At 48.8% G+C, this 18,309-nt stretch overlaps 6 protein-coding genes across 6 annotated transcripts; 5 read left to right on the top strand and 1 right to left on the bottom strand.

Moving 5' to 3' along the window:
• Positions 1 to 757: 757 nt before the first annotated feature.
• On the top strand, positions 758 to 2,943 carry CTRU02_208987 (glycoside hydrolase family 5 protein; the record flags this gene model as incomplete). Its single annotated transcript, XM_036726060.1, has 5 exons — positions 758 to 905; positions 968 to 1,294; positions 1,346 to 1,477; positions 1,533 to 2,707; positions 2,788 to 2,943. The coding sequence occupies 5 exons, from the start codon at positions 758 to 760 to the stop codon at positions 2,941 to 2,943; spliced, it is 1,938 nt and encodes a 645-aa protein (XP_036582253.1).
• A 547-nt stretch (positions 2,944 to 3,490) lies between these two features.
• Positions 3,491 to 4,345, top strand: CTRU02_208986 (pectin acetylesterase; the record flags this gene model as incomplete). The annotated part of the gene is made up of 1 exon (XM_036726061.1): positions 3,491 to 4,345. The coding sequence occupies one exon, from the start codon at positions 3,491 to 3,493 to the stop codon at positions 4,343 to 4,345; it is 855 nt and encodes a 284-aa protein (XP_036582254.1).
• A 511-nt stretch (positions 4,346 to 4,856) lies between these two features.
• CTRU02_208985 (2,4-dichlorophenol 6-monooxygenase) lies at positions 4,857 to 7,039 on the bottom strand (the record flags this gene model as incomplete). Its single annotated transcript, XM_036726062.1, has 8 exons — positions 4,857 to 5,378; positions 5,456 to 5,804; positions 5,857 to 6,014; positions 6,068 to 6,222; positions 6,279 to 6,423; positions 6,487 to 6,597; positions 6,646 to 6,887; positions 6,949 to 7,039. The coding sequence occupies 8 exons, from the start codon at positions 7,037 to 7,039 to the stop codon at positions 4,857 to 4,859; spliced, it is 1,773 nt and encodes a 590-aa protein (XP_036582255.1).
• A 620-nt stretch (positions 7,040 to 7,659) lies between these two features.
• CTRU02_208984 (C6 transcription factor) lies at positions 7,660 to 10,401 on the top strand (the record flags this gene model as incomplete). The annotated part of the gene is made up of 9 exons (XM_070205183.1): positions 7,660 to 7,741; positions 7,943 to 7,996; positions 8,034 to 8,968; positions 9,022 to 9,155; positions 9,206 to 9,226; positions 9,275 to 9,353; positions 9,406 to 9,655; positions 9,715 to 9,883; positions 9,936 to 10,401. 9 exons carry the CDS (start codon positions 7,660 to 7,662, stop codon positions 10,399 to 10,401), a joined length of 2,190 nt encoding a protein of 729 aa, XP_070061258.1.
• A 1,306-nt stretch (positions 10,402 to 11,707) lies between these two features.
• On the top strand, positions 11,708 to 12,370 carry CTRU02_208983 (uncharacterized protein; the record flags this gene model as incomplete). Its single annotated transcript, XM_036726064.1, has 1 exon — positions 11,708 to 12,370. One exon carries the CDS (start codon positions 11,708 to 11,710, stop codon positions 12,368 to 12,370), a length of 663 nt encoding a protein of 220 aa, XP_036582257.1.
• Positions 12,371 to 16,039: 3,669 nt separating this feature from the next.
• Positions 16,040 to 17,919, top strand: CTRU02_208982 (cytochrome P450 oxidoreductase; the record flags this gene model as incomplete). The annotated part of the gene is made up of 7 exons (XM_036726066.2): positions 16,040 to 16,312; positions 16,421 to 16,700; positions 16,768 to 17,393; positions 17,492 to 17,603; positions 17,654 to 17,704; positions 17,761 to 17,786; positions 17,845 to 17,919. The coding sequence occupies 7 exons, from the start codon at positions 16,040 to 16,042 to the stop codon at positions 17,917 to 17,919; spliced, it is 1,443 nt and encodes a 480-aa protein (XP_036582259.2).
• Between the last annotated feature and the right edge of the window lie 390 nt (positions 17,920 to 18,309).

The raw sequence follows: 18,309 nt of genomic DNA, 5'->3' as shown, positions 1-18,309 counted from the left end.
CCCTAAGCAACGTACGCATTACAAAAATAAGCTTTCTGTAAAGAGTTCCTGAAATTTCGCCTCCTTGCTCAGAAACATTTAACCACGATCATGGGCCGACATGCTACCAAACTCTAATGGCTCGCTTCCGTTCAATACCACCGCTTACTTGGATTAGAGTACGACTCCGACCCACCTCCCGAGCAATTGTTTTTGCGCCATGTTGTACTGATCGAAGAGGGGGGGGTTTGATACGGAGCCAGGCCCGAATTGCCCTTTTCGGAGCAAAACAGAACTCCTCAATCTACCTACGCGATTACCACACTTTCTTTTGCCTTGTGTCACTCGATTTCCCAATCTGGGGCATCGTGAGCGGCTCTCCGTCCTCAAAAGAGAATGGCGTCCCCTGCTCTCATGACAATCTCGCAGGCCCATCTCTCTCTCTATTCCTGTTGTGTCGTCTTTTGATCATTCTCAGCTGAGCCCCCCAGCTACCTTCCGCTCTCTTCGTTTTCGCTTTGCCCAAGTTGGCCATGTTCTCACGAGATTTTCCACCAAGCGCCGTCGTGCGCGCAGTGGCAGTTGGTCTAGCCTTGTAAGTTTTGTCTTCCGATCGCATCGCATGCATGTTGTTCAGATGTGCCGTGTCCGAAAAGGGAAATGTGCTCAAATGAAGCGAGTGCTCTTGAGTATTAACTACGTTGTCTTCCTCGACTCTGCGAGGCATTGTTCGTGACTGCTTCTCCATTGAGTGCTCTCGTCCATACCAATCCTCGAGATGAAGTCCAACATTGGTTTCGTCGTGCTTTTTGCGCTGCTCCATGAGGCTTCGGCCCAGCAGACGCCATACGGTCAATGTGGCGGTATCGGCTGGACGGGGCCGACGACGTGCGTGGCGAGATGGACTTGTCAGAAGCAGAACGACTGTAAGTCTTTTTTTTCTTTGTAGGCATAGTCATCGCCCGCACTTTGCTCAAACAATATCTAGGGTACTCGCAGTGTCTCGAGGGAGCAGCCCCTCCGACGACGCTTCGGACAACAACATCATCTCGCCCACCAGTAGCTCCTACAACTACTTCGAGAATATTAACAACTACTGCCAGGTCTTCTTCCGCCAGCGCCGCCCCGACGGCTTGCTCCGGCACCTTCACCGACATCTCGGCCGTCGACTATGTCAAGGCTATGAACCCGGGATGGAACCTGGGCAACACGCTCGACGCGATTCCCAATGAGGGATCGTGGAACAACCCGCCTGTTGTCGAGAAGACATTTGACGATGTCAAAGCAGCGGGATTCAAGAGCGTTCGCATTCCTGGTACGTCCACAACTCTGATTGATGAACAATGTGAGACTAATAAGACAACAGTCACATACAGCGATCATTTTACTAGCGGTGCACCGAACTATACCGTTGACCCTGCCTGGCTGCAGCGTGTCTCTGATGTAGTCGACATGGCCACTGCACGAGGTCTCTACGTTCTCACCAACGTCCATCACGGTATTATCATCCCGTTCCCTTCATCATCCGCACATCCTAACTATTACTATTTCAGACTCCTGGAACTGGGCCGACGTCACCAAGGCCACCACAGACGAAGCCAAAAAGGCCCTCAATGACAAGTTTTACGCTGTTTGGCTGCAAATCGGGCAAAAGCTGGCTTGCAAATCTTCCCTCGTTTCCCTCGAGCCCATCAACGAGCCGCCCGCCACCACCGCGGAACACGGCGCCCACCTCAACACCCTCAATGACATATTCCTAAAGGCCCTTGCAGACAGTGGCGGCTTCAACACCCGCCGCGTGGTGAACCTCGTCGGCGGCAGTATGGACGGGTACAAAACTACCCAATGGTTCAAGGCCCCGGCCTCCATCAAGAACCCGTGGGCTCTGCAGTACCACTACTACAGCCCCTACGATCTCATCTTTTCCGCTTGGGGAAAGACGATCTGGGGAAGCGATGCGGATAAGGCGTCTCAAAAGACCGATTTGGGCGTCGTCAGGGGTAACTTTACTGACGTCCCCTTGATTATCGGAGAGTTTGACGCCAGCCCGTTGAATGTCGAACCTGCTGCGAGGTGGAAGTGGACGGATCATCTTGTTCGGACCGCTACGGAGCTCAACACCGCCATTATCATCTGGGATAACGGCCTGGATCATCTTGATCGCAATGCTCGCACCTGGCGGGACCCGACTTCCATCGGTATCCTCAACAGCGGGGTCAAGGGAATCAAGAGCTCACTCCCGGAGAGCACCGTCGACGCCGGCGCAACCACCCAGTCTTCCTCCGCTTTCGTCTGGAACAAAGTCGGCGAGTCCGCCAAGGACACGACGCTGCCATGGCAGTTTAACGGGAACACCCTGAAGGGCGTCAAGACCACCACAGGAACGGCGCTTTCTCCCGACAAGGACTACAGCGTGTCTTCGTCTGCCATCACTCTCAAGGCGAGCTTCCTGAGCCAGTGGCTTTCCGCCACCGCGGCGCCCGGAAGCAAGGCCAATCTGACACTCGAATTCTCCGCGGGCGCGACCTCGCAAATCGAGATTATCCAGTGGGACGTGCCTCGTCTTTCCGCCAGCAGCTCAAAGGCCGTCGCGGGAGCCGACCTGAACATTCCCATCGAATACAAGGGTCTGAGGATGCCTGCCGCAGTGAAGGCGCTGAAGAATGACGGAAGTTACTTATTTGATGACTGGACGACTGTTCTCGGGCCTCTTCAACAAGCGAGAATTGTAAGTGGGAAACTCGACTCATAGCTGTTCTCCCGACATATACGGCCACGTTTGCATGAATGTGAAGCTAACTGCTACAGACCTACGACGGACAATGGAGGTATGACGGTGCCAAGGTTGTTATTACCCAGGCCGCCGTCCAGGCTGTCATCAGCGGTGGAAAGCCGACTGTCTTCACTTTCGAGTTCTATCCTCGTGTGCCTGGAAACAGTGTCACTTATACTCTTGAGCCTTGAGCTGAGCGGTTGAAATGAGGCAGGCTTGCTTTCGGCGGAGGTGATGCCAACATATCGACGCATTCCTGCTTCCCATGTTTCTACGTACATATTATACTGCCGGTAGACCTCCTGGTTCACATTTACATACTTTGAGTTCCGCAACGAAATTGCCTACCCCGCCATGTATTCGTAGCGTGAAGAAATGTTCTCCGAATGCCCCGCCCCCGCCCCCGCCCCCGCGCGTGGGGGATTCTACGATGCCAACTGATGAGCCAAAGCCGTGTGATGATCCGCCTTCTGGTCTGGTATGACATTGTACACAAGCCGTTCGTTCAGCTAGTCGCGTTTATTTTATGTAAAAAAGAGCATTTTCCGGTTGATCAAACTTACTTTCTCTTGTAATGAAGAACAACTCAGCCCGTAACCCTCGGCAGCTCGGTGCAAAGCAAACCGAGAACCACTTAATCAAAATGACATGCTCCGAAGGCTAGATAAAACAAACAACGTCCCCCTCTTCTTGCGAGAGTCCCAAAATCCGTCTAAATCACAAACACAGCCAGCAAAAATGTCCTCAACAGAACTCTTCGGCGCCGATATCGCCTTCCCCCTCTGGGACTCCGAGCCCGTCGCGGGCGCCTTCGATCTCGAGCAGCCTTCGGGCCCCATCGACCAAGCAGTAGCGACAAAGGTCACGCGGCCATGGCTGTTTGGCTACAAGCCCACGACGACCCCTAACGGCCGGGCGGTGGTGATTCTCGGCGGCGGCGGCTACGTCCAGCTTATGGTCGGACGTGAGGGCGTACAGGTTGCGAGATGGCTGGCGGGCCTCGGCTTCGAAGCCTACGTCCTCGTCCACCGGTTCCCCACGGCCGAATCGAGCCCTTCCGCCCCGGTAGACGATGCCAGGCAAGCCCTTCGTCTGATCAAGGAGAAGTCCGCCGACGGAAAGACCCTCGGCGTGTGCGGCTTGTCTTCCGGAGGACACCTCGGCGCGGCGCTCCTGGCGGAGTACCCGTCCGCCTGGTCATCGACCGCCGGCGGGCCCGTGCCGGAGCTGGAGTTCGCCATCCTTGGGTACGGACCCATTTCGACCAACGCAAAGGGCCACACCATCATCCCCAACAAGGCCGCCCTCGAGCCTCCCGAGAAGCAGGAGTTGTACGACGTCGTCATCCCGGATCAGCAGCTCCGGAGCCCCGCGCCGCCGAGCTTCATCGTGTACTCCGGAAACGACCCCATCGTGCCCGTCGTTAATGCGTATCGCTTGGCGCAGGGTATCCAGGCTGCCGAGGGCCCTGTCGAGTTGCATGTTTTCGCGGACGCGCCCCACGGGTTTGCGTTGGACACGGTGGGATTGCCGGTTTCGGAGTGGCCCAAGTTGTGTGAGAGCTGGTTGAAGCAGAGAGGGATTTTGGCATAAGGGAAGTTTCGGGTTAATGCGAGATTGTTTGTTGGACATTCTCTTAATATATTATAATTGTTGACTTGGAGCTGAATGACGAAGCATACCTCTCATTCTTGGAGGTTGCTTCCACGTGGATGGTATGTCCTATTACGCTGCGTGTGGATGGATCACACGGAGAGTGGTGTTCAAATACAGCAAATAGAGGTAAAAGCAATTGGAGATAGGGCCTTGGTAACCACCTTGGCTACTAAAGACAGAATATGGCACGGCAAGTGGCTCAATGTGGTTTCTGAACCCATACCTACAACAGCTTGGTTGAATATCCGGGTATTACTTGACGCCCAGACACGAACATGATGGGCGAGGCAAAACTGGTTTATCAAAATTTCACAGAGACGAAGAGTTTGTACTACTATCTCGCAATTCAAACTTCGTGTCGCCATTTACATTCGTGATCAGAGATGCAACTCGTTATAATGCTCATTAAGAGTTTGGTCCTTCCGTAACATGTTCATGTGAATCGTTCCTACGTCTCATGATCCAAGTGTCCCAATATAAGACTCATTATGTCCTCGGCCGAAGTCTCCGGCCATAAAGACCCAAGCAAATGCTGGTCCGGCCTCACTAAAACTGCTCCTCCTTGAGCTAACCGCCCCTGCTTGTGGAACAGTTTACGATGTTTCTCGTTACAAAAGTCAAAATCGCTGCCCTCGGCCCATAAATACAGACGGTGGCCAACTCTGCCAACGGCTGCTTTTTCGCACTCGGCGAACCGTTGCTGCCATAGTGAGTGGGATCCAACGATTAGGCAGAAAGTTCCTGGAGTCACGAAATCGAGGATAGAGAACTGTCGAGTGGATAGCTGATCACTCGGTATCTCCTTGACGTACGACGTATCGATTGGTTTCCGGGGGAGACAGTTGTGCGCTCTAAGAGGTTTAACCCAGGCATGTGGCAGCCGAGCCCCGGTTCTGAACTTTGGTATGTAGCGAGAGGCGTTTGCTGGTGGTTCTTTGTCGCCGTAGACGTAGCCGATGTGTATTTCGAGCTATTTAGCTAAAGTCAGTTTCATTCCTTCTATTGAACCGCTGTTCATGCGTTACTCATTCATCAGAGTAAACTCACGTTGTCAAAGTGTTCTCTTTGAGCCTCCACATTTTTCGCGATAAGATCCTTCTTCGTAGGGTCGCGTATGGTTTTGAACATGTTTCGCCTAGCCTCCTCATTATCATCGATGTCGGCGGTGCCAACAGCTTTCAGAAACGAAAAGATTGTCTTTCCATTCTTGACGCTCTGAGATGATGCGACAAGTGCGATTTGACGCCGTTCCGCCTCGTATGTGTCAAGAATAGAGGGCTTGGCCCATCCTTGTAATACAGCCGCTATCTTGTAAACAAGATTGTGTGCGTCTGCCAGTCCGGAATTCAAGCCGAGCCCACCTGTTGGCGGGAACGAGTGCGCGGCATCACCCACTCTGTTAGATGTTAACGACTATGCAATCATCAGGACGATCTTGAGTGCCTCACAAGAAAACATTTCCCCGTCTATACTTTTTTGCAACTTTGCGACTCAGTAACCACGGCCTGTAGCTGAGAATCTTGAATGGAATGTCTTGGCCTATGGCGGCGGAGACCGTTGCACGGGCGAGGTCTTCGCTCCATTTGTCGGCCGGATGTTTGTTTGACTGGAATAATAAGTATTACATTCTTATATGCTAGCTCGAGGCTTGGAACTCACATTAAAGTTGCTAATCAACACCTGGTTACCCCCGAGGTCATATGCAATAATGAAACCAGAACAGGCCGGGTCAAGAATCCAATGCAACATGCCTTCTCGACCTTTCACTATGGGTCGCAGATCGGCATTGAAATGAATGGTCATCATCGTCTCATCTAAAACAATTCGTCAAAAATCAATAAGCAGAGAATATTTGCTATGAAATACTCACATCCGTCTTCGCCTTCTGTTTCGATGCCGAGGGACTTGCGAACCTCACTTTTTGCACCGTCGCAGCCAATCACGTAGTTGGATAAAATAGTCCATCTTTGTCTTGTAGCGCGTTCTTCTACCAATGTGACCACCTTATCCCCTCTCTAAGACTTGTTAATATTGGGAAAAAATTAAAAGCAACTAATCAAAGGGGCTGTAAAACATACCTGTGTAGAAGAAATAAATGCCACCCCTTTGCAAAGCTCAACGTTGTCATCGAACGCTAGTTGCTCAGCTACAAACCTCTCAAAGTCCGGTTGGGGAATGTTATGGATCATCTGTAAAAAAGTGAGTAGCGATCAGTCAAACTATGTGGCGATCCCTACCTCTGGTGTGCTCTCCAAGACCTCTACGTCCATCCTCTCATATGGCAGAAACCCAACCCTCTCACCGCTCAGATTCGTCAAGAAGTTCACCCAATAAGCGTCGTTGCGGGGGGTGCCGAACTTGCGCAACATGTTTGTATCGAGGCCATACTGCCTACAACATTCAAGGGTTCTCGGGCACAAGGCATGTGCTTTGGGTGCCGCCAGGCGTTGAGAATACTTCTCGATGAGTAGTGACTTGACTGGAATATTGTCAGCTCGTCGCAACTCATCAGCGAATATCAGGACATCAGGCCGACCTACCTCCGTGTTTGGACAGCATATAGGCCGTGAACAGACCCGTAGGCCCTCCACCTACTATGAGAACAGGTACATTTACTGAAACATTTTCCATTTTCACGTCTCGATGTCAAAACGACATGGGCAGATATTTCAAAAAGGGAATTAAGTCAACTGAAAGAATGATTTCTAATAACCGCTTTACTCCTCAATGCTGAGCTACAAATATTTGTGTGGATGACGGACAACTCCTCTTCTCCGCGGCATTTTGTTTTAATCATCTGGGCTGAATTCCGAGATCACTAAGACGAAGATGCCGTAAGTGGATGCCAGTTACCCGATGATCAACCTCTTATTGGTCAAAGGTCCTATATCCGAAGCTAGCGATCCGATTCGTCAGCGCAACAATCGCAGTGTCAAAGCGGCAACTTTGCCCGTTGCGCTTGGGGCCCAACCCAGACTAACTCTGACCAAGAATCGCGTCTCGAATCGCTTCTGAGACCATCTTAGGCCATTTGCATGCATGGGCCTCACTCCAAGGTCACAGCACCGAATAGTAATGGAACAACCGCCACCGTTGTGCTGCAGCCACGCGTCTCCAGAAAGGCAAACTGGATGCGTGAGTGGTTCGAACCCCCACCTCCCACTCTACCCATTTGTTCACACTTCACACATACGTTCGTCGACCCTTAATTGCAACGTACTTGCGAATCTAACGTCAAATCAGTTTAGAGTATGGAGGCCGAAATCCCCACCCTTCCCGCTCCCGTCGCCAATAACTCTGAGCCTGGCACTCTTAAGAGAAAGCGACAACCTCGTGCCCCGGTCGCGTGTGGGACATGCAGGGCCCGTAAAGTCAAGGCTAGTCCTCATTAATGATCTAAGGTGACATGACTGGAAGGAAAGGCTGACCTGTTTCTTGATAGTGTGATGGGAGCTCGCCGTGTTCGAATTGTGTCCGTAAGTAACTGGAATATCAACCACGAACAATCAAGACGTAAGCCTAACGTGTGTATAGGACATGAGTTTTCATGCTCGTATAAGGAGAAACCGGAAGAAGTGTATGTCGCGTGTGATGACAAGATAAATTCTGTACGCGTCATTTTCTGATTGTGGCCCCAGTAAGAGAATGGTTGACCCGACAGGCCGTATCCAACAACGCCGTCAAAGTCAACCGATACTGCCGGAACAACTTCACCCATCCCCGGTTAGTCTAGATGAGCCGCTGAAGGTGGAGAGCGCGAACCCGCAGATCATGCCGGAGCCTATGCCAGAGCGCGAGAGGGCATCGTCAATTTCATCAGAGCAGGAGGTAGATGGGCTGGGGCAAGTAAATGATCACACCGAAGGAGCCGAGTTCTACGGACCAACCGGAACATTCTATTTCCTTGCCAGACTGCGCTTGAGGGCGAATACGAGCACCCAAAAGCAACCGCATGTCGGTCCAACGGACACCAAAAACTCACCAGGAAAGAGTTTGAACCAGACCTCTGTCGTTAACCTTCTTCATAGCTCAGACTACTCAACATCGCCAGACAACCGTCACGGCCATACTCCAGGAAAGGGAACACCGTCAAACAGTACAAGACGTGACTCGATTCAGTACGGAAATGGGAAAACCCTTAGCGCGGCAGATGTGTCTTTCGCGTCAGAAGTCGAGCGAGAATGTGTTCGGCTTTACTTCCAGAATTTACACAATATCCACCCGATCCTAGAGCAGTCGACTTTTGTGAGGCGTTGTGAAGATGAGGTCTGGCAAAAAAAGACTGGATTTGAAGAGCCCTTTCAACAGCGGCGGGGAGCCAGGTTTCTCTCACTGTTCAACTCTGTTCTTGCTATTGGGGCTATCACTGCGGGAGAGACATCATTACTCATGGAGGATCACACCCTGCAGTTTCTGGATCGGACAGAGCAGCCAGGGGAGAACGAGACCACGTACCCACCAATCCGGCTGGCTAGACGGTACTTTGAGAAGGTAAAGCTCTATCTGGAGGACATTTGCGAGTCAAGTTCACTTGAAACGGCGCAGACACTCTTCCTCATGGTGAGTCAAACCGTGTTTTCAAATTCCTATGATCTCCGACTCATATGCTCTAGTCGGTGTTCTGCCAGAATGCCCTCAAGCCTCATAGTTGCTACATGTACAGCGGAATGGCTATTCGAACTGCATCCGCTATGGGTATCCCCACGAATATCCGGTCTGAGACAAGTCAAGAAAGTTTACTTTGGTGGTAAGGCACTCGCCCTCTTATTGGTAGAATAACTTTCTGACGTCATGCAGGTCGTTATATTCTCATGAGATGTGAGTCGTACAGTATATTGTATCCCGAATGATGTGCTGATGGTTTAGCGAAATGTGCTTCTCTGCCGGTCGACAGTCAGGTCTGAGAGGACCAGGCTCCTACTCAATCCCATTCCCAAAAACTGCTGTAAGTTAATTGCTTCAGTTGTCATTGAAATGTGTATTGATTATCCAACTAGGGGTTCGTCAGCTCATCATCGTGCCTTATCAACCCCATGGTCGATCTTGCCAAGATTCTCATGTGGATGACGGACAACCTCAGCCTCCATAATAGCCACACATCTTTGCAGCGACTCTCTCAGACAGCGCTGAATCTAGATCGAGAGCTCGACGATTGGAAATCAGGCCTCCCGAGAGAACTCCGATTTGATACATCGTCCTTGGAAGATAGCGAGTTCGCCATGAAACAAAAGACTGTGCTTAAACTTCGTATGGCCAACCCTCCACTACAACGGCGGTTGTAAGACTCTAATTAACGAGTACTCCAGGCTTCTTAAATGCTAGAATCCTACTCCACCGCCAATTCCTGATCCTCAAAACTCCAGAATCAGATCGCAAGACGTTATCTCGTCATGTGTCATCCTGTGTTAAGGCTGCGACTGAAACGATTAGATTCATGCATACTAGCTACCTTCACCGGCCTTACTTCAGAACATGGTATGAGCTACTTCTCTAATGTTTCAACCATCACTAACTAATATATATCAAGGTGGTATAATTGCATGTATCTACTTGATGCCTGCATGGTGTTGCTTCATGTCCTTATCTCAAACATATCCCCCTTCCCAGCCGAAGAAGTCATTGAGAACCTGGAGATGAGCATCGAGATATTCAAAGCGATGAAAATGCTTGCAGTGGCACGCAGATGTGCCGAAATAGTTACAGAGCTGCTTCACGTCGCAGCAAAACCCGAGAATCCCGGAATCCAAAAACAGACAGCTGTCAACTTGCCAGCCGAGGCTGAGTCGATGATCAAGCTTCAAGATGAAGCTCAGCCTATGCAAGCGGCACCCCTTTTTATCACCGAAGATATGAACGTCCACCGCGGACCGAACGAGCTCGGCGAAAATCTTATCCCTGGCGACTTCGATGCTAATCTGGTTGATCCGAACGTGGTGTGGAACTTTTTGAATTTTGAGCATTGGAATGCGTGGTCTGACGCGGCGTTCCGTTAAAAGAGGCTGTTGGTGAGAAAAAAGTCTCAGTTGTACGAAAGTGTGGTATTATATACTCTCATGAATAACACTCTGCAAGGTCCTTGAACCCCACATGATGATTCCTCGGACCACTAGTCAAGCTCTCATACTGCAGACTATGACTCAATCTGAGCGGCACATATTTGGTCCCAACAGCATGTCATTAAATGATGCTTCCATGCCTGACCTATCGGACTCCCTCTTGGGGGCCTTTCAGTCTGCAGCAAATATGCTTGAACAACGGCGTCGTGACTGGACAAATTCCATGTCTTTCAGTACTGCAGAGGGGTGTGTTAACTTTGATGCAGCAAAAGCGGATAAGAAAGCCACGGGGTGTCATTACTCCGAAATGATTTTCCAGCCTTGGAGACGCCAGTATACTTCCGTTGATGCTCCTTGGTGTCGCTTTAGGTTGTGGAAGACCTCCTAGGCCCCTTAAGAGAGTTCTACCACGGAGTCTGGAACAATTACATCGATTCAAGCAATTGTATCGGATAAGGACATCTATACATCATCAGACAGTCGAGAAATTGTCGTGGTACGAACACATAACATGCCCTGTGAGGGCCAGAATTTTGCTCAACCATACACAAAAATCTTCGTTTTCACGTTATGATTCGAGATCAATACATACGGCCAAAGTTGGGTTTGCCAATTTTTAGTTTTCGGTGTCTTTAATAAACATTACGTATGTGAAAACGATCCTTGGAGAACGTCGCAGTGGGTTGGTCAGACGTCCTAGCAAATGTCTTGCTCGCTTCAGCCCAAGTCTGCGGCTGACCTAGTCTAACACCAATGATTACGACTGCTTGACCAACCACGAATCAGTGTGCCCCTCTAAGTATTCGGTGTTGACCATCCTCTGTGCCGCCACAAAATCATATCTATCGTATCGCAGCCCTCGTATTAAGATTGAAGGCGTTTCTGCCTGCTAACATACACATGTGTGACGTTAGGACACCGCCCCTCAGTTTCCAATAATAGTAACTTGTTAACTATATCGCTGGTGATCTTGTCACTGTGTGGTGGCTATAACCTCCGCACCGATATAACTGCAAACATACTGTTGCACAGAGTTGAATACCAGAGACATATACCATTAAAGTTACAGCAATTTAAGTATAAAACCTGGCATCAACCTCCTGGTGCATGGGAATTTCTGATTCAGCCAAATCAAGCACTTCAGCCAGCAACCCACAGCATTGCAAAAGTTTCTAGCTCACTCATCAGCTCAAGTCATTTTCTTCCCTTTGACAATATCGTTACCAACATCAATTCCATCATCATGAACTCTTTCATGCTCACAGCTGCTTTTCTCCCTGCCTTGATCCTTGCCTTTCCTCAAATTGAAAACATCAAGCGGGCTCCCAACGGCACTGGCGACCCGTCTCCGCCACCCCCAGTCAACACCGGCGCGGTTTGTACTCCCGCCAAGTATCAGTGTCGCCAGAACACAGACAACACCTGGGGCTGGGATGTTTGCGATACCTCCTCGAAGTGGGTAAACGGCGGAAATTGCGCTGCTACCGAAATCTGTATCTTCAATTCCATTAACGGTTCACCATATTGCGTCCCAAAACCCCCCACCGTCCCACCCAGCAATACCGGACAACAGTGTTTCCCTGGGAAGTACCAGTGCAAATACGACGCCTCCAAAGGCTGGAGTATTGAAACGTGCAGTTCGGCTGGCAGTTGGGTTCACACTCTCGACTGTGCTGCTTCCGAAACTTGCACATATAGTCCTGTTGCTGGATATCCTTACTGTACGCCAAAGACTGACGGCCGCGTCTGTGCCCCCGGAACCTATCAGTGTAGCTTTCTACAATCTGATGGCGGTTGGGGCTGGGATGTGTGCTCTACCGAGGGTAAATGGGTGAGGGGCGGAGCTTGTAAGGCGGGCGAGACTTGCTCATTCAATCCTATCAATGGCTCTCCTTACTGCATTTAAGCCAGGGGAATTGTTATAAAGCCAGATCGAGTGCATACACAGTCCTTATCAGAAGTTTCCGTATCTTAGTCTTTATTTTTTCAATCAATCAATCTGTTTTTTAGAATTTGGCTTTCACAAATCGGTCTGACACATGATGGAGCATACGGCTAATTATTTTTGACATCTGCCTGGGAAGAGACCTTTCTTGTAGGAGTCGTAACAAAGTGGGCTCAATATCCTCGATTATCAGAACAAACGGTATGGTGCTGCATTGACCACAACAATGATTGAGTCGCATTGTATTTGACCGATACATCAATATCGTTTCCCACTTCAGAGAGCAAGTGATTTAGTTACAAGAACCTGCGCAAGGGAAGCCATTGGTCTGACAAGTTCCTCGAGTTTGCCCGGGAGCAACTACAAAAGCAATATATCATTCAGTATTCAACTAGGTATTTTGAATTGGAGAGATTCCAACTTACCCTTGCAAGTTAACTGCTGTCCTTGGTTTACATCGCAAGCACAACAGTCTCTTTGCTTAGAGCAGGGAGCTAGAAGTCATTTAGCGAGTTACAAATTATTCCAACTTGGCGGTTTGACTTACAGCCGGCGATGCCACTTCCTCCATCGGCCACAGCGCCTGTGACCAAGAAGCTGGCGAAGAGGAGAGAGATGAAGCGAACGGATAACATTGTCTATGATTGACTTGCGAACAGAGGTGATTTACGTTTTGAGAGTGTCGCAAGAACAGAAGAGAACCCAAGTTTTATGCCTCTGGGATGCGTGTTATTTATATTCTGTGATAACCTCGTGAGTCTTAGCCGCCGGATGAATACAATTTTAGACCATTGGAGTCTTGAAAGTGGCTCTTTACTCATGGGCCGAGAACTTTAAATTTCGAACCACTTCGCATATCTACAACAAGGGAGTATTGGAACTTAAATTCCTAGACATGATGGTTTTCGAATTGACTCGTGCTTGGTGTCTGAGGGTGATGCTTGCTTGTTACTTGCAGTTGTTCGGAAGCTTGAAAAAGCTCAGGGCTACGGGACTGAATCTACAATTTACAATCTTACTGGCTCGCAAAGTGTTCGTTACGAGCATGGCAACCCCAATTTTTAAGATCAGAGTGCCCGCCTTGCGTAATATCGTGTTCGTGTTGACTGTCTGGCTGATGGAAATGTGCTACTTGAGAGATGCTCACGTATAGGGGCACGTGACAGGCGGTGCTCACGGAGCTCATTTTAGTAAGACACGTTACAGACTTTGACTTTATTAGTGACAACTATGGCGCGGACACTTCTCAGAAAGATTGCGACGTTGAATTTCATCTTTCGGACCATTTAGCGTTCCCATATTAATTGAAAGTAAAACCTACACCTTCATACTTTTTTTGGCTAAACTTACATGACATTCCACAGGCCCCAGCGTTTTCCAAATGGTAATGGAGTCACTTATAAAATGAAATGTGTTCATCTCTTCTACAATTCTTCTTTTTCAAGTTACCTAAGATACCCCATACATCTTGACAAGAGTTACACTATATCGTGTGAAAGCGCGATATCGATAGAGTCTACCAATGGGCAAATTATTTATCTGTACGAGGAAACTATCACAGCCCTGTTTAGTCTAAGTTTCTTAGACTTATCAAAAAAGTTAAAATTCTCTACATAGTGATCTCTCCACCAGGGCCACCTCGTATTTATGTTTCATTTTAGGCCTTTCCAGGAAGGAGGCATAGCTCTTAAAGCCAAGTATATCCCAAGCCAATAGGACACAACTACTTGCATGCGTGTACTTGTCTCGTAATGTTCTGCCCGCCCATTTTTGCTTCGCCAGTTTGAGGCGGCGGGTGATCTTGTCGCACCTGACTCTAAGTGAGCCATAGTTAAGGTCACTAATCGCTCCCACATTTCCTCAACAGCCCTTTCCCTTTCCCCCGGTAGTTGGTCTGTTAGCATTTCGGCAGTGTCTAAAATCTGAAAATGCGCCTTGATACTAGAGCTGCCCCTCGCTGCCCCCAACCCGCGGCTTGCTGGGGCAAAAGAAGGTTTGACTATGGTAGGAGAGGAGTGCCTGGTATTTACCTCACCTCTCCCTGCAACTTCATTTGAAAGCAATGGATATCGGCGACCTGGGACTTGACGACCGGACACTTTTTCTGGTTGGTGGAAAATACGCCTGCTCTACCGATCTCGCTGCATGATCAGTCAACCTTAATTAAAAGGGGGGTGACTGCATGTGTCCGGAATCAGCGGCTGATGATGGAAGTGAAGAGTCACTTGTTACTTGATAGCAAGCTTTTGCTTCAGCTAAGATCATTAGAAAGAGGCTGCCGGCAGGGCTCTGGTGAAATGGTTAAGTTTCAAGTTCAATCGACTTCGTACTCATTAGCTAGCCAGTTATAACGAGCACTTGACCCTGCCACCTTTGTTCTACGCACAGGACGGAGCGGCGTCCACTATCCTGATGTCTTAATAAGGGCAAGAGAACAAATACTATCTGTCTACATCAACCGCTCTTTCTTCGCAAAATATCTTATTATCTCAATGCACGGGCAACTGATGCAGCTGGTCCTCTGTTTTTGTTCGATCCCTCATCTTTCGCTGTTCGGCACACGATACCCGGCTAGCTTCGTTGACTTCCACGACATCGTCCGGATCAACGTCTAGAATAATAAAAATACTTCTAATCATGGGTTTTGGTCTGGCCGACAATATTTAAAACATGTATTCTCAGTCTATCAGAACTGATGTTTTTGTTCAGGCGCACTGCTCCTTCCTATGAAACAACGTAAACAATGACGCGATTGTAGACGAGTTATAACAGAATAGTGGGCATCTCTTGGAATACGTGAAAAACCCCAAGACCCAAGTTTAACAGTACCTTGAATATATTTGTATGTGTATGACTAACGAAATTGACAAACAGATTGAATGATGGCCCTTTTGATAGTAATTAAGTCTGGGACTAGAATCCAATGAGATGGCCTCGCTTACTACAAGAACGAAAGGGACGGTTCGATTCCGATGACCTATATGGAAGAATGGCCTACATCAACAGCCTTCATTCTGCTTCTGACCACTACCTGCTTACCCAAGCGGACTTCCAGGCTGATGCCAACGAATCTCAGCGTGGCATGCAAAATGTGCAATAAGGTGACTGTATTACATACCATCTTGGGCAAGGCATCTCGACAACCCTTGCGGGCAGTGGTACGGCTACAAGGGATACTGAGGTACCACAGCAAGTGGTAGAACCAACCCGAATACCCGCATCCACGGTGCCAACCAGTCACTCCCAGAGACTGGATGAGGCGGGGGCGGGGCCGCCGGACATGGTGGGGCCGTCTGGTACAATGGGGCCGCTGGGAACTCCTCCTTCTCAATTGCCGAGTGGCCGTCCGGGAGTAGTTGGAGGCACGTTGAGATATGCGACCGGGACACAGCATAATTGGTTTTAACCCCGCACTCCGTTCGAGTATTGGCGTACGTTCATGGGCTCCCAGCCCGGGGTATCCGACCATGACTCCACGCTTGGTTAGTGAGCGGCGGCTAACCGAGGTGTCAAATAGCAGGTCTCTGGAACAGATCAAAATTCAGTCTCTTTACACAAAAGACTGTGAGACTTTATCCTCAAGACTATAGCATTTCAGTACTTTCCTGCCGTGTTGCAAAAAATCTGAAAATGAACAAAGTAGTTGGTCAGGTTGGCCTAGCTTGGGTCCCTTGGTCGGTGGCTTTCCAGATTGCAACGGCAATTTTCCTTCTTTCATGGATCGTCTATCAGCGCTACCTTTCGCCTTTTGCCCGGATACCTGGACCATATTGGGCAAGTATCACACGCTTATGGCTTACATGGCACTCTTACAAAGGCGACCTTCATTTGATTATGATAAATCTTCATGAGGTTCATGGAAAGGTAGTGCGCATCGCACCAAGCGAAGTGTATGACAAGGATGACGGCGATCCGGATAGAAAATACTCTCTAACAATAAGACAGGAGCATCTCAGACCTCGAAGCTATCAAGGCAATCTATGGCAAGCTCAATACCATGAATAAGAATAGGCGGTCAAGCTAATGACAGATGTAGGTGCGGGGTCCAAGTTCCGAAAATCCGACTGGTACAGCGTTTGGCAAGGAAGAAGAAAATTTGATCTCTTCGCAGAACGCAATGAGGCAATTCATGCAGCACAACGCCGTCTAGTTAGCAGGCCGTATGCGATGTCCACACTGAAAGAGTTGGAGCCTTATGTCGACAATGCTATTGTAGTGCTATTCGACAAGCTCAAGTATATGGTGGGACAAACGGTAGATATGGGCACCTGGGCTCAACTATACGCTTTCGGTATGATTGTACATGACTATATCGTCTTTTTAAAAAATCGTGGCTTGAAGACTCTAACAGTCGCTAGATGTTATTGGGGAAATTACATTCTCAAAGCGTTTCGGGTTTATGGACGTCGGTTCCGATGACGGCTCTTTCAAACAGATTGAAGATGCTCTTATATCGGCTGCCTGGATTGGTCAGGTTCCCTGGTTATACTGGCTTCATGACTATCTATCTCCTGTCATAGGTAACTGGCTCGGTATTACGTCTCGTCATGGCAGTTTGCGGCAGTTTGCAGCCCGCGAGGTGACTGCCCGGCAAGATAGGGGCTCAGATCACCAGGACATCCTAGGAAAGCTTCTGTCAGTCCACCACGAGAAACCCGACCAATTTGACAATGCTAGTATTGTATCTATGGCTACATCGAATATTTTTGCTGGGAGCGACACAACCGCCATCTCAATTCGGGCAATCATTTACCACATATTGAAAAACCCCGAGAGCAAGCGTTTACTCCTGGAAGAGATCAACGAGTTCTGGCAGCAAGGGAAACTCAGTGACCCTGTTACGGTTGCTGAAACTGAAAAGATGCCATACTTACAAGCTGTCATGTACGAAGCTTTGAGGCTACACCCAGCTGTTGGCATGACTCTGCCGCGTGTCGTCCCTAAGGGGGGATATCAAGTCGATGGGCATTTTATGCCAGCTGGAGTAAGTCCTTCCAGAGTGCCTCCCAATGAGTGCTTCAACGACCAGGGCCGGACATATTAGCTTGCAAGAAGAAATACTAATTCGATATGGTCGTGTAGTCCGTAGTAGGAGTTAACCCTTGGGTGGTGCATCGTAATACTGATGTCTATGGGCACGATGTTCACTCTTTTCGCCCAGAGAGATGGCTCAAGGAGAACAACGGAGACATGCGTAAGTGTAGAGGAACTCATTTCTCGTTTTGACTACTGACAAAATCGTAGATCGGTTTTTCTTTGCTTTCGGATCCGGAGCACGAATGTGCATTGGACGAAGTTTGTCCTACCAATTCTTTCAAGTTTCAAGCGGGATACTTACTGACATGCCACAGATATTAGCTGGATGGAAATGTCTAAGGTATGTGATAAAATGCTAGCAAATGTATCTAAAGGTTGAAAAATTAACTCTGTGATAGTTGATTCCGACTTTATTCATGAAGTTTGAGCTTGAATTAGCCGATTATACGGCTCCTTTGGAGGAAAAGTGCTAGTAAGTGGGATTTACCTTTGATTACATATCCTTAGTTTAACCTCATCCTCTTGCAGCTGGTTCGTGATCCAGAAAGGATTATATATCAAATTGCGACAAAGGCAGCCACCTGCCGTCAGCTCCGTATGAACGGACATCAAACATATACGCTGAGGCAAGTCTGTATGAAACCTTGGTCTGACTAGCAGTATCACGGTTATTTCTACCTTACATATTACGATGAATGGTGCGTTACCTGGGTACAGAATACCCACGGTACAACACTAACATGATGAGTTGGGTTACTGTTTTGGAGTAAGATTCTTGGTATCAGGGCCACTACATATCATCGCATCATCAAATTTTGGCTTTCATGAACAAAAGGGAATGAATTCATAGGCAGAAAGTTTCC

This window comes from Colletotrichum truncatum (genome assembly GCF_014235925.2).
Source record: "Colletotrichum truncatum strain CMES1059 chromosome Unknown Contig_0005, whole genome shotgun sequence".
In the NCBI taxonomy this organism is placed as follows: Eukaryota; Fungi; Ascomycota; class Sordariomycetes; order Glomerellales; family Glomerellaceae; genus Colletotrichum; species Colletotrichum truncatum.
The sequence above is the reverse complement of the archived record's forward strand: the minus strand, read 5'-3'. Positions and strand labels throughout refer to the sequence as shown.